Genomic DNA, 27,394 nt, shown 5'->3' with positions numbered 1-27,394 from the left:
TGCTAAAGACCTGCATGGTATTGTATTCAATGTCAGAGCTTACTCAGTGAAATAAGGGCTCATTGTTTGTTTTTTGGGCGTTTTTTTGTTGTTGTTTGTTTGTGGGGTTTTTTGGTTTTGTTTTTTTTTTTTTTTTTAAATGTTAACAGTTTGTTGTGTCTTTTTTCATTCCAGAAAATAGAGACAAGCTGTTTAAGTCAGTGGTATACCTTACTGGTCAGTGCCAGTCTTCTGGCTAGAAGAGTGGCAAAAGTGACAAAATGGGTTCCAGCACCAGAGAATGAGAAGCAGAGAAGCTGTAGTGTGAAAAAGACTGGTTCATACTTGTGTTGCCAGTGTAATTAATAGTTTGGTGACCACCTGCTAAGATAGCATGACAAGCAGTCACATGCTATTTGAAGATATCAGCTGGGCTAGGTCATCAGCCACTCTCCCAACAGAGCGGTGACCAAGGTGAACAACTAACTGCTGCTCTTGTAACTACACCTAAAGGAACTGTCAAACTGAAAATTAAATCATAACAAAATTAAAACAAGTGTTGTTCCATATTCCAGATTCTACCTTTTACCCATCATTTGATACTTGCCATTCTAATAACAGGTGCAGTTCCACTGTCATTCATAAATACAAAATTTTATTTGCACTTCATTAGTTTAGAAAGACCACAATGTTTTTCAATACCACAACATTCAGGACACACCAAGTTATTCAAATATGTAACTACTGATTTACCACAGCTAAACTAAACAGTGCATTTTAATAAAAGATATACCAAAGATATAATTCACAAATTCATTATCAGACAAAAACCTAACACAGTATTTGCTTGATGGGAATAATTTCCACCATTAGGAAAGAAAATAATTTTACCTTAGGTTCCCTTCCCCCCAACCCTACAGATGTCCAGACAAATACACATATATATTCCTTAACACAGGAAAATGTATAATCTTTTTTTTTTTTTAAAGAATTTGTCTAGGACAGCAGCATTGCTTTTTATACTTTCTTTTAGAGCTTGAATATATCTCCATTCTTTTATTGAAACTTAATGATTCTTGCAACCAAGTTTATTCTTACGCAGAAAATTATATATGCTATTTCAGAGTGCAATCTTAGATCTGCACCAGATGTGATGTCTTGGTACACAAAGAAAGGGTGCAGCATTAAACAAAATAAATAAAAGACTGCCAAAAATTAAACGTAGCTTTTCAATAAATCCAGTCAGCAGAGGATGCTACAGCCAAAAATGTTTTCACTACATTAAAAGGAAACATAATGCTGATTATGGAAGCTTTGTACATAAAGTCCTCTGTTTTTAAAAAATTTGTCTTTAAAATAGTTAGCAAAGCACCATATACTTATCTTCATACCAGAAGAGCTTCTGCCTGCCTGTTTATAATAACAAAGAACTATTACAACATTTATGTCAAGAATAGGTATAGATTTAATTTCTCCTCCTCCTCGACTGGAAGTGTGGTAAACCCCCACCGACTGTACAGTATTTATAACACTGGGGCAATGAATGAAACATCATTGTGAGGGAGAGGGTAATAATTAAATGTTATAGCTGAATCCTACTCAGGATTGCATATTTGCATATTTACAAGTTAGTGTGTAGCTCTGACTCGAATAACAAAGTGCAACAAGAAACTGCCAAATGATTGTAGTGCAGAGTAGTACAGATACTTTCTTTACCCTCCCGCTCCTACTTTTCACTCTGTATGGAGTAACAAGTCAACAGCAACGGACATGTGGCCTTGGAGGAGGCAGTTCTGGTGGGATTTCTGGCTCTGGTTGCAGGGACAGGATACTGTTGGACAACTCATTTCTTATAACATCCAGTGGCATCTTAAAGAAAAGAAAAGTCACCTGTAAACAGTCATCTGCATAGAACTCAGCACAAGGAGCTCGTTTCAAGAGTTCACTGTCAGCCAAAGCCTCAATTTAAGGATCTTTTGGTTCTTATTAGTGAACTACATTCGAGTAAGTTGTGTTAAGAATTTCTTTCAGAAAAAAGTTGCAAGACGTTGTCAAAATAAAGCCACTTCCTAAACCAATTACAACAAATCACAACAGAACTGCCCACAAATGAACGCAGGCAAATGTACAGTCAGCTGCTGATATATAGTGAAGTTATAGGAAAGAGGAAGTATAGCAAATAGGAGCAGATGTTTACCAAATTCAACAGCAGTATTAACTGAAGTGTTCAGCAGAGTCTGTGAACTACATCATGCCCACTAGATATTAACCAAAAATTTCACCTGACTGTGTGCACTCGCCCTCTATGTCCTCCCAACAAGTACCTGCAGTCATTATTTACACATTGACCATTTATGTGCTCAGAGGAGCTACCACCTGAATATTTTACCTTTTTCAGAATGTCATCAACAAGTTTTAGAAATATTTCATCCACATTAAAATTATCCTTGGCACTTGCTTCACAGAACCGCATCCCAGTTATTTGCTGTGCAAACTGATGGAAGAGAAAATAAAATAACTACATGAAGATACGCACAAACAGCAAATATATACTCCTCACAAAACCTTTAAAAACCCCACAACTTTCCTCAAATCTGTGACTGAAGTCTAATTGAATTAATAATTCTGAATCTCCAAGGTACAGCAAATATTGCCACATATAGCTAATTTTCAATTAAATTGGTTTACTGGAAAAGTGTGCTGCATTTTTCCAGACTTAAATTTGAGAAATTCATGTATTCAGTTGATGTGGATTGCTGCAGATTGCCAAAAAGTAAGAACTTTTCAGAAGAGTTAATCTAAACCTTATTATTAAAATGCAGAAAAGGGAAGTACAGATGTAAGAACTAGCCTTGACTCTCTAACAGAAAATGCTTCACTTTCAAACGCATGATGGGTAGCTGAAGGAAAACGTTTGTGTATGTCCATACTGACAGTGTCCTGATCAAGATGGTGCTATGAGTGTCATGCTAAAACATACTCTCTTGTCAGGTTCCTTACCACTTTTGGAGTTGGAAAAGAACAAAAGAAACATGAAAACAAAGGTGACCTAAGTAATCAAGCAGGGTTGTTGCCTGTCCTAAAATATTACTGAAAAGCAAACGTCTGGAAGAAGGCTCACAAAGATGTCCTGAGTAAAGATATCTCCATTTGTGATTCAAATCTTCACTATATCCTCTTCCAGAGCCCAAAAAGGAGTATCCCCTGCACTACTGTGTAGTGTAAGCCAACTTGCAGTTTACTCTTTCTTTAGATCAAAGACATACTGCTCCAGCAGGAACGCATATAACTGCACATTCTATAAATACCATATGGATTTTGACAGAGCACCACCACTCTCAATATGCTCCTTAGGTCTAACAGTCTGAACAAGAGTAGCCATGGACCGTCAGCAGCAATGGCACAGCAGTTTTGCTTCTAACAGTAACTAAGAACTTGGTTAGACCTGTTCTTACCTTTTCTCCCTGCTGTCGAGTAATCTCTCGATCAACTTCACAGTCCAGTTTATTTCCAACTAATAGAAGCTCTGCATCTTCTGAAGCATACTGCAATTAAAACATTTTCAATTAACTAAACGTAGAAACATAAGATTTTGTAATGCAAACACAGTATCAAAAAAGGGCAATTCCTCTACTAAATAAGAAACCACACCTACACAGTTTATATGTAAACGTTCTTCCCAAACATTATTTCAAAAATTTTCAGCTTCAATTTTCAAATTCCATTTTTAAAACACAACTTGAGAACTAGCTGTTCTAGTTTATGTAAGAATGAACATAATGACCTTATTTCACAGACAGGAAATAAAACTTTCCCCCCCGCCCAGTGCACAGGTAAATGAGTAATGTTACAGATTTCCACTGACACTTCTAATTGGGACAATTCTAGTTCAAGGAAACAGGAATGGACAATCATTTTGCAACAAAAACACAATAATGTTAAATCCCAGCTAAAAGAATCTAGTGAAAATGAGTTGACATTAGTTTAATAATCCTATATCAACGCTGTTAAAAGTCTTACAGAGTATCTTTGAGGGAAAAAGAATTGCTTCTTAAAAAAAACATGTAAAAAGAAAATACTTAAGGCCTACCTTATCAATCATTTTCATCCATTTTGGTAAATCGTCAAATGTTTCCTTCTTGGTGATATCATACACCAAAATAATTCCCTTGGCACTTCTGTAATAAGCTGAGGTAATGCTGTTGAATCTCTCCTGACCTGCTGTGTCCCTAAGAAGCAGCAGCAAAGATTGGCACAAATATTTCACCAACTTGCAAAGTACAGAATAACTTTGTTTACATTTTAATAAAAACACCCCCACACTCATTAGACACTCTATATTGAACATTTCCTTCTATGTGTGTGAATTTCAGGCAAAAAAATGGAGCAGTACTTTCAATCATAAAAAGTTTTCATATCAGGACTACTTATCCCATACTAACTTCACCAAGAAAGGCCACCAAACAGTTCTACATGTGTCTGAGAACGAAGCTGTCCCATGAAAATGTACCAGCAGATGAAGCTGGTTTTGTGTTTTGTTGTTTTGTTTTTTTTTTTTTTTTTAAATAGCCCTGAAAAAATGAAAAAAGAAATGGATACATGCTTATCAAACACAGCCAGACACCCAACTATAAAATGAGCAATGCACTGATCATTATGATTTGAGCTTTCGGAGCCTTTTTGGATCAACCACAGCAATTCAGCCATGGTTCTAAAACTAATGCAGAAGCTACTGGCAGAAGTGAATGAAAAGAGTGAGCAACCACTATGTGGTACAGCTTTTGAAAGTAGATACCTGGCTTTCACGCTTACATCTACTAATATGAGGTGTTCAAATAATATTTCCGTTCTCACTTTCAGCACTGTAGGTATTTCAGACAGGGTGCATTTACACTGGAGGCTATATTCCAGCAATGACACCACGTCACCCGTACTAGCTATGGCTTATATTCCAAAGTAGATGAGACAGAAGGGTTATTTTTTACTGAACCATGAAAACCTGTGAACTGCTCTTAATCATATCATCAAGCCTGCTTATGGAAGATTTTTGGCAGTTATACTAAAAAAATAGCTGGTGCATACCCTAAGTCTTAAAATGTGACTGATATCACAACTGGGAAGTAAGTTATACAGTGCTCCAAAGTGATCAAGCATTTGCTGCTTGAGTTCAGCCCCCAGAGTCAATGGATAATTTTGAAATTTCACTGTTAGAGCAAGTCAAAAGATGGACCAAAATTAAGAGTAGAATGGGGAAAATGTGCACGTGTGTTCAGACTCAAAAGTTCAAAAGGAACTCTCTTCAACAGTCACATTTTAGACAAAAGGAGGAGGAGGAGGATGAATTTGGGAATGAGATCAACAATGGAGACCCGAAACACTCGTTACCAAAAAAAAAAAAAAGTCATGTTCACAAAATGCCACATTGATTGTCCTGAAGAATTAATTCTTCTAAAGTCTATGCACAACAAGCAGTAGAATAAACTACCACAAACCTATCTTGCTCTTCACAAAATCTTTAAGAATTTCAACTAAGCAGGTTTAAAAGTGAAGTACTTAACTTTCTCCTGAAATTGCCACAAGTGTACTTGATAGCAACAAATCTTTGCTAGTGGTTTCACAAAATAAAGCAGTGTCCACTAGAAAAAGATGTGAAACCTCTGCTTCGTAGCCTGTGGAAAAATATTGACTTCATTGACTTCAACACTTCACTGCAAGCCAATGGCATTGCACTATGGGGCAGAAGAGAACAAATTCCTATCGCATCCGTTTTGATTTTATTTTTATTCAAATCCCATTCTCTACTCAGAACTTCAGAATTACTTTCATACAAACCTTTGGGACCCTACAGAAGGTGAAAACAGGTAGCCTGTTTCAATAAGGTCAAGCTCTAGTAGTATTTCAGTCCAGTTTTAGATGGTTAATTTGTTGCTTTCTTATCACTAATGAGGCATTTTTATTACAGCAATACAAGTTCTGGCAGCTGAAATTACATATATAAGTATTACTCAGAACAAATAACTCTACTTTCTCTTCCATTACTTCTTTGCTATGGTCAGATTTATTTTTTGAAAGGTCCTTTGGATGTTCACTCCATGAAAAATTAAAAAATTCTAGTATGAACCGTTGATTTTCCACATATGGATAACATTGCTTTAGTACTTATAAACAGACTTCTCAGAATTATGACCTTGTAGGGCAGCTCCTGCCATCTGTTGCTAATCCAGCCTACTGATCAAGCATATTAAGGATGGGATCCCTTTAGTTCCATCATTCTGAGCAGATGTAACTAGATGGCAGGTGGAAGGGCATACCAGGTGGAAGAATGCATCAATTCTAGCTTTGGCCAGAATAATGGAAAAAGTTCCTTTTTTTTTTTCTGCTGGCCAGTCTTCCCCCTCTTCTCTGTGCCCCTACCAGAACACAAAACTAAAGGGGCTATTTCAGAGTCACCTAGCTGTGCCTTCAGATCAGTACTAAGGACCTTTAGCGACTCCATCACAGAGGGGCTACCAGGATACGAGATCACTCAGTTCATACATTAGAAAAACAGAGGGGAAATAAACACACTAATGTTCAACTACCCTCCCTGAAAACAGTTACCAACACACTGGATAAGCCTAGGGGTAGGCTAAGGAGCCAACTATGCAACATTACGCTCTGCCACTCCAGCTATCTCCAACTCCACATTTCCCCTAGCCTGCTGAGTGCTGTATCTCCAAGCCTACCTGGTACTATCAGCTTCTCCTCACCCCACAACACCCTCAGGCTCTTTAAAAGTTCATGGTATTCTCAGGCTGCTGCTCCTCTGGCTGCTGTACCCTCAGGTCCTGCACTCCCCTTTGTGTAGGCTGTTCACCCAAATATCACACAACTTGTAGTCTGGCTTGCTGGCTATTCAAGATACACCACATGCTGTGGCCAGTTTAAAACACCCATAGACAGCCTGGCTGCCTACTACATATGTTAAATGGCCAGATGGCCACTGACTGTCACCTGCCAGTCACGCTAATTACAGTGGATTATGGCTTTCTATGCCTTGCTTTAAGTCATTGACTTCCCCACACTTCACATAACCAATGCCTCTACTGCTGCAGCAAGGTTAAATGAAACCAGTCAACAGGTTTCTGATTGTAAGCACGAAATTCTAATCCTTGTTTGCTTTGAAAAGTAGAAGAAAATAAGCTGAATTCGTGGTCTCTAACATCACATTAACATTGTACTAGCCTTCAAATAGTAACGTGAAAATTGGAAAACTGTTTCTGCAATAAGTAAGTTTAGAATGCAACCCCAAGCTACCTAAATAAGCTGCAGTTTGAGAAGACTATCAAGTTGATCTTTCACATGGAAAATCTCATCTTCTACCAGGTGCTATCTTATTTTTCATGAAAATGTGTAGTAAATTCTTCCAATATTGAGGAAAAAATGATAACCCCTAATGCAGAGCTAATATTAAAAGCATATCCAACTTAAAATGCCTTCCTTTCATGTGCGGTGCTGGAGCAATTAAGTTTGTTATACTGTTTTCATCGATGTATTACACTCCTGCAGCTGGAATATTTTAGTAAGGATAGCTATTGAAGCACTAGTGGAAAGCTGGAAGAAGAGACGAGCGTTATTTAACTGGGCCAACAGTACGCAACTACATGAATTTCGTAAGTGATACTAAGTGCTGCTAGCTCTTTATTTGCTCTGGTCAGAATCAACATAATAGAATAAGTCAGTTCAATTTAATTCAAACTCCAGAAGTCCAAATAATAAATTACTACAACTTGATCAATGATTTGGCATCACTGAAAAAAAATACAACAGATTACTCCTTTTTTTAATGCTAAAAGCAGTTTTCTTTCATTGATTTTTTTCAAGAAATTGTTCTACTGGAAAAACACTGTTTTTTCTAAATTGTAATCAGAAACACACAGCGTATGACTCCTTGACCATCTATAATCTGCAATATTAAAATCCCACTGCTTGACTCTCTTTTTCTGCTTCCAAAACAGAAACTAGACATCACTCCAAAAATACAAACAAACATTACACCAAACAAAAGCAAATAAAAAAACCACACAAAGCCCATTTTCAAGTGTTGACTTGTCATATTCTCACTATTTCAGACTGCATAAAATACAATACAAATACAGTTGATCTTAATTAAAATAGGTTTGGATAATTTTTGTTTTACATAAATATTCTCTGTGTCTATCTAAAACAGTTGCTTGAAACAAACACATGGACAGACTCAAAACTGTCTTTGGCTCTGAAGTTAAATTAATTTTTTATGAGTGGTGGTGTGAAGTGGCAATAGAAAGGAAAATATTTTTAAACATAAATAAAATTTAATACTAATTTAACACTTTCATACGCTCTGTGCTTTTATGGAACCTACAGGCAATATTTTTTAAAATGTTTTAAAGTAATTTTAGAGGTTAATTCTACTTGTCAAGCTGAGCTTTCTCCTCCCATAAGACACAAATATATTTAAGATCTTTTATTATATGAAATCATTGATTTCAGAGGTACTGAACAGAAGGAACTACATTCTGTTATATTCCAGGACAGGTCATCTTTTCCTCAGACTACTGCTCATCCCAGAGATTTTCCAAGACAACAACTGTCCATTAGAAAATGCTGAGCTGGCAGAATGTGAATGTTTTATGAGAATGCACCAATTTAAACAACCTTCAGAAGCAAATCAAGACTGTTTTCTTGCCAGGTCACTGGCTTCCTTGGGCATTAAACCTGTAGAGATACCAGAGAGCCCCTCTGGCTCCCCAGCAGGAAACTGGGTGCAGTGGCAGGGCACCACAGCTTCCAGCAACCAGGTCCTTTCAGAGGGGAAGCCAGAAGTGACTGCTGCTTGTGTCAGCTGAGTGCCCAGATTACTCGGGTAAGAGGGCACAGTCAGACAGTCTACTGTCCTGCCGGGCAACTCCCGGCACACCTATGCTTCAAAGCATGAAAGTGGGGTTCCTCCTATTTGGTCTAGTTTTCAAGCTTTGAAAAAGCACTGATTCACAGATGCTCGGATTCACTTGGACACTTACGCTATCCAGTAGTTCTGGTTACTTTACCCCACAACCTGAGCTGCACGCATGCATTACTTCTCACAGAACACATGAGCTTGTTTCAGCCAAGAACTATAAAGCAGAAGCAGATTTACTGTATGTACTACTTCTGGCAGCCCAAGGGGTGCTACTCCAGGTGGCACAGAAAAGAGGGACACTACTCTGTGTCCTTAGTGCTGCTCTACCATTTCATAATCTAAGGAGCGGGAGGTTGTTTCCTGACTGAAAGTCAGGGAAATAGGGGAAGAGGTACTGTGAGGTAGCAGGGACCAGATAGGAACAGGTAAGCTAGAGGTGAGAGCAGACGCCTCTGTGATCCTTAGAGCATGGTATCCCGTTGGGAAAGGAATATGGGAGACAAGTCCAATTTGTATACTACTCTACTAACACTCTACTAACAGCGGCAGGTGTGAAAGCTGCTTTCAAAAGGACGTCTTGCACACCTAATTGCTTGATATATTCAACACAGCACTGCTGTTTTTTGATAAATTCAAGTGGTAGAGCTCTGTGGAGAACACTCTGCTGATAGAGTGGTCAGTGGACAGACAGGTCAAGTGACCATAAAAATACCAAAGTTAAACTTCTTTTTTCAAACTATTCTTGATTTTTGAAGTAGAATCATCAAATGGCTAAAAAAAACCCCAACAAAAAAACTGTGATGCTTTGAAACATAATCTTAGTCATTTTAAGAAAACAGATAAGCATAAACTTTAGAAATTATCTGTTCACCAAATAAAATAGTTTTTGTAGTAAAGTTACTGTAATCACTGTACATAAGACTACCAGGAAGTATGAGGCAACCTTAATTCTGTCTCTGTGTAGGTATGAAAGGAGACTGACTTAGGATCAGCCATGCAACTTAAGTCTGTATTTCTAAACTTCCAAGTGTTTGACTTGGCAAATTGCTTTCCTCTTTTAATCTAACAATGGAAAGTATAATATGGAGCTGAGGGAACTGGGGTGGCTTAGCCTGGAGTAAAGGAGACTGAGGGGAGACCTTATCGCTCTCTACAGCTACCTGAAAGGAGGTTGTAGCGAGGTGAGTGTTGGTCTCTTCTCCCAAGTAGCAAGTGATAGGATGAGAGGAAACGGCCTCAAGTTGTGCCAGGGGAGGGTTAGATTGGATATTAGGAAAATTTCTTCACTGAAAGGGTTATCAAGCATTGGAACAGGTTGCCCAGGGAAGTGGTGGAGTCACCATCCCTGGAGGTATTTAAGATGGGTAGACGTGGCACTTAGGGACATGGTTTAGTGGTGGACTTGGTAGTGTTGGGTTTACGGCTGGACTCAATCATCTGAAGGGTCTTTTCCAACCTAAATGATTCTATAATAAGAGTTTATAAATAGGCCCAACAACATACACAACGTAATTCAGGATAAATTAGCAAAAGGAGTGCTTATCTAATTGCTTTTCCAAAAAATTAAAAGTATGCCAAGACAGTTTTAAGGATTAAGTATAAGAACAGCATTTTAACAGCCACTGTTGGAGAGAAAGTGACACTTAGGAGCAGGATGTTGTGTTCACGGCTTTTATCATATTTTAAAATATTACCTCTTTACATTGTGTTTTCTCCACCATTTTAGCAGGGTTTCACACAGGAGTAATGGCCATATTTTAGCAACCTATCAATTTTTACTTTTAAAAGTTTCCTATATCCTACTAGCATATTCTCAATATGTGGAAAACAATGGTTTAAACATCTCTTTTCCAACAAAACACCTCTCCTATAAAGTATTCATTCAACATGAAGAAATTGTTTGATAAGCTTAGCACATTTCATAGCAAGAATTCATATCAGGCATACAGTAGCATCTCCATATCAGAATTTTTTGTTACCTCTGTCAGCTCCAGTAGACCCTGGCTAACAATTGCTGGCTCAACTGCCAGCCTTGTGGTCATAGGTTTCCAAACAGGGACAGATGATGGATGAAGACATGCCACTAACATTCAAGTGTTAGGTGACTGATGATACCAAAGATGAAGCAGCAGTTAACTCAGAGGGAAGCAAGACAGACACATGGTGTGACAAACAGAGTTGATGGTGACCTGCCAAGAGGAGTTAGTAAGCTGAATTCACTGTATCCATGTAGTTAAGAATGAGAAACCACCAGAATATCCCAAAAGTGTAACAATGAGTATATTTAAAGCTTTTCTTCCCCTCTATGGATTGTTAGCAGCTTTAACAGTTTAACTACAATGCCAATTACGCATCACGCACTGTTAATAAACCAAAGCAAAGCCTCTATGTAGTAGTATATAAGATTAATGTATAGAACATAGCTGGTTTATTCTCTCATAACAATGTTTATGTATTGTACTACTCTGCATAACAAAGGAGCTCTTAAGCTCAATAATTTCTAAACAATAAAAATTGTATTAATCATTAACATGGAGAATCATTATTAGGAAACATGTTACCTACTCCAGAAAGGAAAAGCTTAGCTCAGACTTTGAGCTTTCTGTAGTAGGACATCAGTACCAGTTAAGGTATAGAGTCTTATTTGTATGGGATCATTTTATTTCTCAGTGCTGTTTAGAGTGGATATAATTTACTTAGTCTTGAATGCCCTTCACTTTAAAGTTATTTAATATAGCATCAAAGAAACAGCATTGCCTATACCAAGTTTTAGAAAAACAGTTTAGAAAATACTTCACAGTTGTTTTATAATTGCTGTTACAATGAAGGTCAGTTTAAAACAGTCCAGAAAATAAAAAACCAAAGTGTACTTTCTCTAGTGTCTATTTAACACAGTCACCTTTTGTCGTTTGTAGAACTCCTATTCTATTTCTTGTGTAGGTGATATCATTCTTCTAGGAAAAGCGGCTTGAGACCTCTGTGATGCATTAACATTTCAGTAATTACATTCATGTCCTATTTCTAACTTTATCTCTCCTTCTCCTCCTTTACCCTCACAAAAATCTAACAGCTATTTGGTTTTGCTTAAGTCTTGTGGGAATGGAGGAGAGGAGGAATAGGGTAAGAGCTAAACCAGCTTATAACAGTTAATAGTATTAGACAAGCATATTAATTCATGCTAGAACATAAAAATTAAAACATACTGCTGGTTGCACGTTTGTTTTACTTACCAGATTTGTAATCTAATTTTCTTTCCTCTTAGCTCTACTGTTTTGATTTTAAAATCAACACCTATAAATAAAATACAGTAAACAGAAAAGGAGGAATAAGAAGCAAAAGTAATGAGGGTGTAATTATTATTTTTTTGATAGGTTTGTTTTTGGTTTTGTTTTTTTATATCAACTTGTAACAGTCTGAACAAGCAGAAGGGTTTGCGCCACTATGGGTCACCTCAGGAACAACATGGGGATTTGACAACCGCTATAGTCTGTGAGCCGTCCAATTTGGCAGCATCACAACATAAACCTTCCACTTTGTGCAACACTTCCAGCAGCAGGTAAACCCAACATAACAGTAAAACAACAGGCCCAGTATGTTTGTTTCTCCCCTATTCACCTTGGCTGTCAAGGACAAGCCTGCTCTACTTCCAACTGGCACAGATGCCCTGGAGGCATGGAGCGAAACCAATCCCTCCACATCAGTTTTGCTGTCTGTGAAGTGGGAACAATACACATCTGATTTCCAGGCTGGATGCTTCGCATCTGTAAAGCGCTTTAGTAGAAGTGCTGGAATTGTGGTTGGTTTATGAAGAAGTTTGTCAGCACTTAATTCCTGAAAATATTTATTAGCAAACTGCTTAGATTTAGAGAGGGTATTTGGCTTTTAAAATGTCTTTTATACCTGTATGGTACTTTTATCCATCATCTCAAAACTCCAGCCACATTTCGAATGCATGCTAAATATCAAAGATAGAACCATGAAGACCTTGTTATACAGAAAGATTTTACTTCTATAAAAAAAAATAATGCTGGCAATCAACACATAAGACATACTATGGTCAAACAATACCTAGACACAAAAAATTACCACCTCGACTACAAGAATATTTCAGGGTATAAATGTCCTAGAATATCATAGCATTTATAGATTGTGAACCTGTTCATTTTAGTATACATTTGTATGAGGATTTTTGCTTCAGTTCTTCCTTCTGAACACCATCCCTCCTAACAGTGCTAAATCAAAAAGGAGGAAATAAAAAGACAAGAGAACATGGTTCAGACTGGTACACTTAAACTCACACAGAAGTGTAGAAGCATAGTGTGTCGGAAACACTTTTGCTATTTCACATACAACTGTATACCAAGGATAGGGATGAAAGTGAAGAGGAAAAAAAGATTTTTATTTTCTCTAACAAAAACTACGTGTTTTCCTAACGTCTAACCTTGGTAAAAGCAGAGTGTCCCTGCTGATACTGTTAGAGTCAAGACTGGATTGTAACTTTGACAGAAAGGACTGAACTTGGCCCTTATGCAAAGCTTTTGCACAATTTAGGTAGGGGAAAAAAAAAAAAGTGCATTTTACATCCTGAAAACCAGTTACGCATTGTTGACTTGGCATTTATTTCAAAGTGCTTTTAAAGATAGTTATGTCTATAAAGTTGTTGGTATGAGACAATAAAATGGACTACGTTTTAAAAAACTAGAAACACTTTGCTAATTGAAATGTAAAGGTTATACTCAATTCTATTTTTAGTTTGCAAAGCAGGTTGCCACTGTTCAGCTAGACTAAATAAACGGAATGATCACTGACCTTCATTCTCCTAAACAAAAATCCCTTCAAACAGCTTGCAATTGCACATTACATAGTGATAAAAGTATTGGTTATCACCATGGCATTTGTCCTCCTTCTCCATGTCCTTAAAAGTGTCTAGCACACTTATTCACCAATTCTTGGACACCTATTCAGGACATATGACGCTTATATTTCACTTACCAAAATGTATCCCACTCAAACCCCAGTAGTGTTCTTGGGCAATACAGGAGCTAAAGTGTTAAACTGATTTGTACTATACAGTCTACAATTCTAATGGCAATTTTCAAGTATTCATATGCAAATTGAGAAAAATATTAGAATGATTAAAATTTCAGAGCATTTATTAATCCTAACTTTAAGAAATATTTTTCTACACTTTTGAAAAACCACCATCTGTGTTAGTGTAAAAGCAGAGGAAAGTGAAATGATCCAGCTATGCTCTACTATTCAAAATGTGGGAAATAAGAATTCTTGTAATTACTGCTTTTCTATTAACGAGATTTTTTTTTAAAGAAACACACATCCATTTGTACTGTTAAGAGCCTTTTCTCTATATAAATGCATTTAAACTATAAAATGCAATTGTCTTAATGGTCACAGCTTTGTCTACAACAAGACAGCAACTTTACTTTCTAAGGAGATAATCAGTATTAACTGAAATTGCTTCAAACCTCTCCCTTCCTCAGGCAAGTTTGAATATAATTGCCCACACGTCTCAACCCCAATTCCCAATCCTGCCATTATCTCATTGTATTGGGTTTGTGTGGCAAGGTTTTGGTAGCAGAGGGGGCTACAGGGGTGGCTTCTGTGAGAAGCTGCTAGAAGCTTCCCCTGTGTCCAATAAGGCCAACGCCAGCCGGCTCCAAGATCGACCCGCCGCTGGCCAAGGCCAAGTCCATCAGTGACGGTGGTAGCGCCTCTGTGATAACATATTTAAGAAGGGGAAAAAGTCACTGTGCAACAGCAATTGCAGCCAGAGAGAGGAGTGAGAAGATGTGAGAGAAACAACTCCGCAGACACCAAGGTCAGTGAAGAAGGAGGGGGAGGAGGTGCTCCAGGTGCCAGAGCAGAGATTCCCCTGCAGCCCATGGTGAAGACCATGGTGAGGCAGGCTGTCCTCCTGCAGCCCATGGAGGTTAACGGTGGAGCAGATATCCACCTGCAGCCCGTGGAGGACCCCACGCAGGAGCAGGTGGATGTGCCTGAAGGAGGCTGTGACCCCATAGGAAGCCCACGCTGGAGCAGGCTCCTGGCAGGACCTGTGGCCCCGTGGAGAGAGAGGAGCCCATGCTGGAGCAGGTTTGCTGGCAGGACTTGTGACTCCGTGGGGGACCCACGCTGGAGCAGTTTGTTCCTGAAGGACTGCACCCTGTGCAAAGGACCCATGCTGGAGCAGTTTGTGAAGAACTGTAGCCTGTGTGAAGAACTCACGTTGGAGAAGTTCATGGAGGACTGTCTCCTGTGAGAGGGACCCCACGCTGGAGCAGGGGAAGAGTGTGAGGAGTCCTCCCCCTGAGGAGGAAGGAGCAGCAGAGACAACGTGTGACGAACTGACCACAACCCCCATTCCCTTTCCCCCTGTGCCACTGTGGGGGGAGAAGGTAGAGAACTTGGGAGTAAAGTTAAGCCTGGGAAGAAAGGAGAGGTGGGGGAAGGTGTTTTTAAGATTTGGTTTTATTTCTCATTACCCTACTCTGATTTGACTGGTAATAAATTAATTTTTTTTTTTCCCCAAGTCGAGTCTGTTTTGCCCATGACGATAATTGGTGAGTGATGTCCCTGTCCTTATCTCAACCCACAAGCCTCTTGTTGTATTTTCTCACCCCTGTGCAGCTTAGGAAAGGGAGTGATAGAGCAGGTTTGGTGGGCACCTGGCATTCAGCCAGGGTCAACCCACCACACTCATACACAACATACTATATGATTTGCCATTCATCTGAGAACTCAGGTTAAAAAATAAAAATCTTGCTTTTCCCTCCCACAGAAAGACAAATAGAAAAAAGTATCTATTATGCTTATACAGATGGGTATACTTGTCTTAGCCTAACAACTATACTTGTAGAGGAGCTTGATCTGAGCACAGAGAGAATGCAGCTCTGCTGTGTAAAGAAAAAGTCCTGTTGTCACACAAAAAAAGAAGTCTAAACCATCTCTGATCCAAAATTGTGTATTAAAAGCCATCACAGGAATTTCATGTAAGTTTCATCAACTCCATAAACAAAAATATTTTTTATTTTTATAGAAGTGGTTTATACACTGCTGTCTTACACAAACCAAGGAACAAAAAGGTTCTGTTGTATTTTTTGAAAGGAAAAATAAATAATGAACTATGGAGAGAAAACCCCATTGTTCTAATAAAGTAAATTTTCAACTCGGGACTTCCTGGGACTAGTAGGCACAACACATAAATGAAATGAAGTAGAAAAAAGCCTACATATTAAAGAGATGGTTTCAAAATAAATAATAGGTCAACAGCATTCTTATTTCAAAGGTTGATCTTTCTATTAATCATCTTAAAGTCATACCATTTTGCTACTGTTAAATTTTGCAATGAACAACGCAAACCAGTAACGGGAAAAGCAGATTCTTCTACAGAACTGTTTGAATCATTTAACACTTAAGTGGGATAGCTTGCCAGAACTAAGCAAAGGTTGCTCAACTGCTTTTTATAATTAGTAATGCTCTGCAAGCATCAACACAATACCAAAAGCTTCATGTCTGCCAATACTGAAGGAAAAAATCTGGCAACTTTCCTTTTGTACATGAAGAAACAAATTCCTAAGCCTGTCAGGTTTCATTACCATGTTTCACCATAGACCTGCCAAAGGTAGTGCTTTGAGTTTACATACAAATTAGTAATTTAATTAAAACACCACAATAATTTGTTTTCCACTTCAATTTCAAATATCATCTTGAGTTAAGAAAAAGTTCAATGAAACAAATTATTTAGCTTGATTAATGTCAATGAAAATACCTAAATGAAAAGTTTTGCTATCCATACAATTACTCCAGCTGTTAAAAACAGGAGGAAAAACTGTTAATATTCTCTGAAAGTCACTCAGGAAACTAACACTTTCCACTATTACAGATAACAAAGACTTAATAGTCGCACATGACATTGAGAGTTAGACAACTGCACCTTTCCATTCACGTATGCTAAGCCAGTCTTCTATGTTCTTTATATTCGCAGCTGTAGAACAGAAGATTTGGACCAACTGCTGAAAACTCCCATTCTTCAGCAAAATAACTGCAAATAGTTCTTTTAAGCATCTCAATTCAGCACAGGATAGAGAAGGTATTAAGTCTGCTCTCAGAAAATGGTGGGTTTTTTTAAAGAAGTGCTTTGTAATACTACAGTATTGATGCCAGCAGTATTTGATAAATTTTTTAAAATCCTTGCTTCAACAAACACTTGATTTACAAACACTTAATTTACAGTTGCTCTAAGCGAGATATGTGTTTCTCAGTCTTGTTAAACCTAATTCTAAGACCTGTTAAGTACAGGCAAATTGTCAGAATTTTGTCAAGTTTCACACTGTTTGTAATGATACTGGTAGTCCTTGCACAGTTACTACTCCCTTAAGCCAGATCCCAAAACACAGCTAACACCCAAGTTTATTAAACCTGTGCATTTGTTCTGTGTTGAATCCCGCCAGAGGCTGCTCCAGTCTTGAAGCTATATAACTGCACAAACAGTGGTGTGCTTGAACGCATGCACTGACAGACAGGACTTGCTAGCCCTGGCATAACACTACTAGCACAGCTACACTAACACGTTCCCCACCATGCACCTCCACTTATGGCGGGTATCCCCTAAAAGGATGTCAACAACAGCTAACACAAGCCTCTTCAGCACCTTGTGTCCTTAATTATGCAAAGAGAACCGAGGGCACGGTTTTATATACAGTTCAATAAAACAGAGGAATCAATAATTACTGCTGACAATTGGATCAAATCTGAACAACACATCTTATAAAAAGAAAGGATTTTAAAAGGCTCTCTTTAGCTGCTACACCACCAGCAAACTATTGCTGGTTTGCATGCTACCTAGTTTGCATTTTAAATGCCTGCTGGCTAATTTATTGTCAAGGCATAACCAAAGGTACACATGCCGTGGAGCCAACAAGTGCATGTGCTTATGATCATACTGAACTGTGTCCTTTGCCAGGTCACAGTGACGTGAAGGGAACTAGAAGGCTTATCACAATCTCCCCTCCCATTAAAAGTCAGCCTCCTCTCCGTACATCAGGCTTGCATGGACCACAGGCAATCAATGCGTTCAGTTTTTCCAAAATTATTAAACTCACACCATGAGTAAATCCAGACCATCACCTCTCTTTATGAATACAAAGGTGTGTGTTTTGGATATCAGATTTTGACCCCCATTTTTCTTTGGAAAGGCCTTCTTCAGGAATCCAAACACACATCCCAGACACCTATAAGAACTAATGAAAAAGGCACAAAAATACAGCTCTCAGCCTCTGGTTTCAGATTCTGATTTTGTATCTGTTAAGCATTTCAAAGTATACCGATTCAGCTTGCCCTACCACTTAAAATTGCAAGTGAGCTGCTGTCCTCTCCCCACAGGCTAGATATATGTCAAATAAGGCATTAAGTACAGCAGCACTTACGTGGTGTAAGGTAAGACTATCAGTTAAGGATTTTCAAAATTTTATACAAAGCACATGTTTTTTGTTAATAGCACATGAACTTTAGATTAAAAATATGCTTCATGCAAATGAGAACATCTAACAACATGCACTCAACTGAAATCATGCTTTTTCCAGGGGAAATAAAGGGCTAGTAGAATAGAAAGTTTTTAAAAAGTATATTAAACACACAGCTAAGCAAACTGTCTGCACTCCTTTCAAAACTAAACAGCCTTAAAAGAAAGACAACAGACACTCAAAATAGAAGTGCACTAATGAAGTTCTAGATAAGGGCAAGTCAGTGAGGATGACGTATCTTGTCACTGAACCAAACCTGAGACTGTTCCAAACTTGAGAATGAAATCCAATAAAAATGAAGTCTAGCCCAGAACAGATTATAATATATTAATTTCTCGCCCCAAACAGAAACTAAAAGTTATCTACTAAAGCACAAACTGAAACACACACAACTGGGTCTAGCCTCCCTCTTTAAAGTGAAAAGAATTTGTTTAGAAATAAAACAAATAGTGAACAAACTTCTTACTATGCATTTTGCTTTACATTTTCAATATTTTTAATTTTTTTTTTTGCCTAGTGGCAGAAAAAGGAAGTGGAAACTGCTTTGCTTAATGCACACAGAGTGACCTTTTGGAGGCCAAGATTTCCTGATAACGAAGTTAAAGGAGGAACTGGGAAAACAGATGCAAATAGAGCACCAAAACCCCCTCCAACTAAAATCAATTCCAATAGATTAAATTTTCAGAGGCCTACTAGTGATTTGCATCAAAGCAATTAAATCAGTGAAAAATAATCAGACCACGTTTAAAGAAACACAATCAGTTTAAAAATTCAGAGGTTGTATACTCATTAACCATTAGAACAGATATAATTCAAAGACTACGACCGTTTAGTTAATTTGGCCATCTGACAGCATTATACAGACAAATTTTCTTACTTCTGCTACAACTGATGACTGAGGTCACATGCTTCTTGAGGTTAGGACCATCTTTGTTAGTCCTGGTCTGCAACTAAATACAATACAATACTTAGACCTATCCAGAAACTACTGAAGTCAATGAAAAGATGCTCAGTAGCTTTGATACTAATTTCTACCATCTTGCTTGGGGGTGGGGGGGGGGGGAAAGCAAGCAACAACAAAAGGTACATGGGGGGCAGAGGGGAAGGTTACAAAACCTGTTTCAAGAAAAAAAACAAAACCCAAAACATTGTATCTTATTTTAATTGAAGCTGTAGGACATGCAGTTGATTTTAGAACACACTAAAGCAGAAATACCTCTTTCAAACTGCATGTTATATATTTAAAAATTTTAAAAAGAGATTTGGAAGCATTAAGTGTTAGTCAAATACGAGCCAGTTTGCGGATTATTTTAGAGGCAGGTAAAGTACGTTGTCCATAAAGCTTCAGAGTGTAATTCTAGAATGATTAACATGCAGACACTTGAGACTGCTCGCCTAAAATAAAAATGTACCCGTATCTCAACTGGCAACTGTGCTACAGACCAGAATGAAACAGATACACCAACAACAGGAAAAAAAAGATTTAGTAATATACATGCAGTGACTAAATTTTGAAGGTGTAATTATAATGAGTTTTTAGGAAACTGTCAGTGATTTTTGAATGTCCAATATACAGCTTCTAAGATCTCAGATGCTTGGTACTTCCAAACTCAATGAGAATGGAGGAAGTTAACATTTCTTTACATTCTCATGGACAGTAAATTATAAAGCCTTTCACAAAATGTAGGCTTTTGACACTATTTATGGTACTAAGTTCAAACCATGCACCAAAATTTTGGTAAACACAAGGAGGTGGAAGGGAAACTTGGAAGGAATAAGACTCTCTGTGCCTTCTTGAACAAGACTTATTTTCAAAACTTCTGATTACAGAACAGGAAAACATACTGAGTCTACAACTACCAGACCTGAAAGGAAAACTGAATGCGAAGAAAAATTAAACTTATTTTATGAGCAGCACTATCCAGATTTTAAAAAGGCAGAATCCATTTCAAAATGAGACTGAATTTAGCATTTTGTTTTGGGTATCAAGTTTCCCACTCTGTGGGATATCAGAAGAAATATGTTGTAAAAGTGTTGCTATATGCTGTTAAACAGTTGCAATCTTAACAACTGGGAATATTAATCCTCTTTCTTGTTTAAGGACACCTAGTGAGGATAGTTTACAAAGACTTCAGGATTTTTGTCATGAAAGACACTCTAAAAAGTCTGCATCTTCCATTTTATGATTTAGCTAAAACCAATTATTCTGCATAGTGCATGCACTATTTTCATTAAATGAACATTTAAGCTCACAACTCCCAGAAAGAAAGAAGAAAGTCCATAATCGAGAATAACATGGCCCAACTTTCTTTTTTTTTTCTTTGCTACTGACACGCTCAGCTGTTCACAGTGGAGACTGAGTTTGACAGCTGCATTCCACTCTCCTTGCAAACTAAACTCCGCATTCGACACCATTCAAGTGGCCTCTTCATTTTGCCCATTGTTTTACGTGCGTATTCTCATATATGTACTGACGAGGGACTACAAGGTACTCTTGACAGTTCTGTAGTGTTGATATAACCCAGTAACTGAATATTTCTATCAGCTGAAGTTAACATCTAGTTTACAAATCAAGAAAAAGTCAATTTCAAATTTACTCTTCTTCACAACCTCTTGTTAATTAAAACCCCATACCTCCCCAAAACCCTATTCCTGAACCCTGATCATTTATATCATCTACCTACTACATTTTCCTGTTTTAGAATATAGGTTTTTTTCCCTTATGAGGATTCAAACGATTACACATAGAAAACAATTGCTGACTACACCAAATGCTGTAAAATACGCTTAGTTGACACATCCGAGGCAAACAATGACTTGCCAGGTGCTTTCCCTTGCTGTAGCCTCTAGTGTCAACCACAAGTGACAACACTGCTCCTAAAGGTAAAAGGCAGCTTCCAGGGAATGCAGGCTTCTGTTCCAAGTTGCATTTCCTAAACTTATGGTTACAGAACTGAAGACAAACAAGGCAGGTTCATACATGCTCCCTAATTATCTTAAGGTTTTGTGTAAGACAAAATTGTTTTCTGTGTGAGTTTCCAGCCTCCTGCTCTCCTCTATTTGTAGTTTGTCAAATAACTGCAGCACACCATTAATGAGATACTTATTTGTTTTGTTTACACTATTCTGCACTAGCCAAAAAGCCAATATATAAGAACAGATATGTCTTAACACGCTGGACATGCGAAGATATTAAGGGTCAATTCTCACAGAAATACTTACCACTCATCAGAACTTTCTTCCTTTTTTGTACAACAGCAAAAATTGCTCAGTCTGAGTATAGAGCTGATTTTGGGCATAAAGCAAGGACATCTTACTGCTACTTTGTCATGATGTGGTAAAGCAAGAGACATCTATTTCTACCCTTTCTTCCCTCTCCCCAACCCAAGTAAGTTTTCAGTGCCATCTTATGGAAGGGAAAAAAAAATCTTTAAAGAAAAATTGAAATGAATTATACTTGTCAGACAGAACCCACAGGCACATGTAAGTGTAGCAAAAAGATAAATGTTCTTCTAGTTGATGCAGGATGTTTTTCTGAAAATTTTACGTAGATTGTTCTTCATCTCAGATTACATCAAATTACTAAACTTGTTTTTAAAACATAATTTTTATTATGATTTACTGAAAAATTATTTTTCAAATGGTTAGTAAGCCACATACCATGTTTACAGTGCTTGTGAGAATAAATACTGACTAGGTAACTAAAAAACTGAGGAGCGACTTAAAGGGCAGTTCTGAAAAATGACCAACTGATACTTTTAAAATGAATAGGCTGATACTTTTAAATGAATATGATTATGTTATATGACAAGCTCATGGGAATGAAACTTAACATTTATGTTGTTAGTCCACATTTTTTAAGAATAAAGAGAATGAAGAAAGGGTTTGAATTGTGACAGAAACCCCAAACGTATGTATACATATATAAAAATGTATATATTTATATACCATATATATGTGTATATAAATTAAAGCCAGAACCTGCCTTACTTAAGATTGCTCTGATAAAAGACAAACCTAAAGTTTTCACCATTATTATCGTTTATTTGATGGACGTTAGGCATTTTGCATGGACATGGGTATTTTAAAAAGAACTGATAGGGAAAAGACTGCTTGGAAGAAAAAGCTGCGGAGCTCTGTAAATCTAATGAGTTCCCAACTTAAATACCACTTCACACTAATATCAAAGTAAGGTGAAACAAGGTCAAAGAGCATTTTTGTGAAGTCAAAGGAGTCTTACACTGCAGTGCATTTGCATATCACTGATCTGGATCCCACAGGCTACGATTAGTCCAAAACAGATCACAGGTCACAACATTCCCATCCTGATCCACAACAAACCTTCCCATTACAAACCTAGCTGATTAACTCTACCTAGGATTTTGCTTGTAAACCAGGACTGAAGGAAGCTTTAGTGTTTACTACAAGCGGTACTGTAGTTTCCTGTGAATAGCTGCTAAAAGGAGTCAGCAATGCATGAGGCACCCAAACTGCTCTGGTATTAAGGTCAAGGTCTCTTTCCTGGGATGGTTTCAGACCTGGTGGAAAAGAGCTGAAGGAGAAGACTAGGCCTCAGAAACTTTACATACTAAGCCAGCATGTAAAAGAAAAGTTGAGGAGCTCAATTTGATTTGAGGGAGCAGGACAGTCAGCCGCCTGAGAGGTGAGTCAGTGCAGGGCCTCAGGTTTGCGTGAGCAGGAACCTCAGGTTCAGAGATTAAAACCTGGAGAGAAGCGTAATGCCTGCGGCAAAATTAGATGGACAGGAAATACTGCTGAGCACAGGAATTTAGTAGATCTATCATGGAAGAAAAACAGCAGAGAGATTGGGAATGAGCTGAGATTTGGTGGATGCAGGTAGGACAGACAACCATGAGACTGAGCAGTAGTTGGACAGACGCTATGAAGAGAACAGAGGCCTCTGACTATTAAATAAAGGGACTCTGATGAAAAAGAGGGTGAGACAGCACCATTTTTAAAAATTTATATATTAATTATAACATCACCACTATGGAGATCTGAATTAAGATGTATTTCTTTCGGGATAAGAACTACTTGGGGCGGGGTAAGGAGGGGCTAAGAAGCTAAGGCAAGCACTCTTCCTTCGCCACCCATCTTTGAATCTTCTTACAAATGTGGTAATGAATATTTATCCACTACATTTGGAAAGATCATCCTTTTTCATGCTGAATTTGGCATACTTGTTTTTAATTGTCAAGAGTCTGAAAAACCTCCAAGCGATAGTTCTGGATTCTGCTCCTGTGTGAATAATGCAAGCATATGGGGGTCAGGTAACAAATCATAAATGGAGATCAAATTTTATTTTAAAAGTGTCTATTTATGTTTGTTGACAAAGCTAATATGATGCCAATATTACCCTCCCGCAAGCATTATTCCATTATAGAAAAGAAGTTACCTTAACTACTCTGGATTTAACACTGGCATGAAGAAAGTAATTTCACATCATTGCAGATACAGAGGAACATTTCTAAAAACAATTTCTTTGCCCAAACAAGTAATAAGTTATAACCTAATAGTAAGAACAAACATTCAGACCTAGCACATAAAATTGGAAACAGCAACATCTATTTCTCATCTGACAACCACATGCAAAAATCAGTAAATATTTGAGCATACTGAGTATTCTCAGTACTATGTAAATAGCAGATTAAGTAGACACAATATTCTGTGCAACTCATTTAATGCCCAAAATAAATACATCAAAAGAGTTCTAGATCAACAGCATATCGTGTGCCATTATGAATAATGTGCTGAAATCTGCCAAGCTATTTTTGAACACTTTCAAAGAACTTCAGTATTTGAAATGAGACTGAAGACATGTTGATGTGTTTTCATTATAGAATTTACTTTACCAATCTGGCATTGTAGTCTTCTTAAATTAGCATTAAAATACTGTATCTTTCTTAATTGAATCCATACCTCCCCTTTTCAGCAGAAACACTCTACTTTTCAATGACACAGCATTGTTATCCTAAACAGCACTTAGGGACAGGAGACAGCCAAAGTGTTTGGACATTTGCAATTCTTCCACTGTTGGAGAAGACCTCCAAGAAGCCTGTACAGTTTCATACAAAAGATTAAGGTTGTTCTGTTTGGCCTACACTTCCACAGGTTTAGTGTAAAATCACAGAAGTAAGGTTGAGACCATTAATATCACGGTAAGGGAGTAAATACGTATTCTAGCATTCCATTTAAAATACAGCTTCACTAATATAAGGTAGATACAGCAAATTTTAGTAATTTGTTTGGTTACATAGCCTTTTCAAATTTAATCTCAAAGTATATTCAGTTCACAAAACTTCCTCTGAAACTGGATCAGTCACAGGGTTTTCAACAATGTTTCAAAACACATTCTCCACTGGCAATTCTTGACAACCACTGCAGTAAGTGGTGACAAAGGAAGAGCTTTTTGATTTCAACTGTGCATCAAAGTCTGACCTCAGGTCATTTTGTCGTGTGGGTTATTTTCAATCTATATGAAATGTAAATAGCAGAGGTTACTTTTTCTTACTCTATAGTGCAAAAAAGCAGGGTGCAAGCTGACTGTGAAAAGCTCTTTCATTCAGCAGTAAAAGGATCTGGGGGAATCTTAACAGCTCTCAAGTTTAGTCAGAGGCCTTGAAAGAATGCCATTACTGTCAAGTCTTTCTGCATGTATTTTGGCACAAGTGGATTTCCCTATGCTGCTTTATGTTGGCATACTTTGTACATCAAACATTACGTAATCTTCTGTCTAGCAGCATACCACCATTTATTTCCTGTTTCTTTTCTAAGATAAGGAAGCTTCTCTGCTTCAGTCACTGTTTCAGTTATCTAGCAAACCAGTTTTGCTTACAAGGCACCAGACTGGAAGTCTGGACCGGGGTCTAGAGTACCTCCTCTCACTTCTCATGATTCACATCAGGAAACTAACCCTAGCTACAGAGAGCAGTCCAGACTTGAAGGAACCCTTAATGTAGGTCAATCCAAAGAAGATGCACACAAGTTCAAAACCATATATAGACCTGGAGAATTTATGAAGAATACATTCCACTATTAGTTCTACTTCCTCAGCTGTACCATATATCTAATTAAATCTGTCTGTCTACAGAAGCCATCAGCATTTCTTCATTACAACACGTCACTTGAAGATTAATGCCTCTGATATGCTAGCACTGTCTTTCTAACTTCTACGAGGTTAAGTTACCAACTTCAAAACAAAAATATATTGACAGTAACAATGCTAATCTGCACTACCACATTTGGATTTTTAGAGGACCTAGAAAAGAATGAAACAACTAATAAAACACACATTAAAACTAAAGTAAGAGTAACTGTATTATTTTGTCACACAAAGATAGTTTTGGATAGTAATAATTCAGCTTCTAAAAGGCAATACAATCACTTTCCATCAGATGCTATAAGTTTCCTCACATTCCAAGCTACAATTAAGTTAAGCACACATATTTTCCAATGACACAGACTTAACAACTGCCTTGCTGCAATACTCAAGAGTTCAACTCCAAGGATAGGACTCTAATAACAATGCAGACTAACTAGCTTGTTTTCCTCCCTTTACACATTTGTGTATTAAAAGACAGCAGGCATTAAATTACCTCCAAGACTCATACAGATGACCAAACCATGAATAAGACAGCATACTGCAGAACTAGGAGGTTGCTCTCCAGTTAGCTGTGAGGTGCAAAACATGCAGTGTGCTCAAGAGGTACTACTCTTCAAGAAATAAAACATTCACTTCCTCAGATCTAACATCATAGGGGGTTTCTTGATGACGGCGTAACAGCAATTTGGAGTTAATCAGGCTATGGTCAGGAAGAGTATTTGAAGTCCCATCGACTATGCTGAATGCACACTGTGCAACTTTTCAACTCCCGAAATACTTCTGTTTCCTTCACACAACATCTAAGACTTGAGTACAGTAACCCGTTTTACCAACCATCCCCGGCTTTTTTTTAAACTGTGTTTTTTGTTTGTCGTTAGTAAGGCTGAAACAGGATACCCAACACCACCTCAAAACTTGCAAAACTACCTAGGACCTCCACGATCTTTCCATCAAGAGCTGGGAAGTTTGGCACCAAGGGCTCCCTCGCCATAAACCCCGTGAGCTTCCCGCTGTGAAGTGGCACACGGTCGAGGAACCCACCCGGGGCGACGCAACCCCGCTCTGCCAGGCGGGAGGCTGGGCGGGAAGGGAACGGGGACCACCACGCACCCTGAAGGGGACTTGGGCTGGGAGGCCCCTGAGGGGAAAGCCTCGGGCCGGCATGTGGGGAGCGGGCCCACACTTGGGGAAAGGCGGGAGAGGGGCCAGGGAAGGCGGCCGCCACACCGAGCCCCGTCTTCCCATGGCCGGGCCCTGCGGCAGGGTGGGCCCCGCGAGCACCGGGGCGAGGACATCCCCCTCCCCCGGGACGGGGCGTGCGGGGCCCGGCAGGCTCCCTTACCCACGGTGGACTTGCAGGCCTCGCAGAAGGTGTCGTCCGTGAAGCGCTCCATGAGGCTGGTCTTGCCCACCCCCCGCGACCCGATGATGATCACCTGCAGCTTGAAGTCGGCCGGGCGCGGCGGCTGCTTCCTGCGGCGGGACTGCACCCCGGAGAGCGCCGGCGACCCCCCGCCGAGCCCGCCCCGAGGTCCAGCCCGCCGCCCCCCACCCTGCGCTGCGGCAGCCCCGAGCCCGGCTCCATCAGCGACGCATGCGGCGCCGCGCTGGCGCCGCGCTCCCTCCCCGCCCCCGGCCCCGCCGCGCCCCGCGCTCCCGCCCTCCCCGCCACCGGCACCGACGACTACGAGGCAGGGGGAGGAGGGGGCAGCGAGGACGAGACACGGCCGCCGCCCGGCCCTGCGCCCGGCCCGGCCCGAGGGGAACGGGAACACCAACAGGAACGGGAACTGCGCCGCCGCCGCCGCTGCCGCCGCCGCCGCCGGGAGCGGC

The 27,394-nt window shown here is 39.0% G+C and overlaps 1 protein-coding gene across 1 annotated transcript; it reads right to left on the bottom strand.

The window, feature by feature from the left end:
• Positions 1-625: 625 nt before the first annotated feature.
• On the bottom strand, positions 626-27,155 carry RAB12 (RAB12, member RAS oncogene family). The gene is given in 7 exon segments (XM_050892690.1): positions 626-1,848; positions 2,369-2,473; positions 3,435-3,524; positions 4,070-4,208; positions 12,130-12,190; positions 26,904-27,099; positions 27,102-27,155. Coding segments are annotated over 7 exon segments (750 nt in total). The 5' UTR covers positions 27,147-27,155; the 3' UTR covers positions 626-1,734.
• Positions 27,156-27,394: the final 239 nt, after the last annotated feature.

The sequence above is a fragment of the Gymnogyps californianus genome, chromosome 2 (assembly GCF_018139145.2).
Source record: "Gymnogyps californianus isolate 813 chromosome 2, ASM1813914v2, whole genome shotgun sequence".
NCBI lineage: Eukaryota > Metazoa > Chordata > Aves > Accipitriformes > Cathartidae > Gymnogyps > Gymnogyps californianus.
This window is presented reverse-complemented; position numbering and strand designations above follow the sequence as displayed.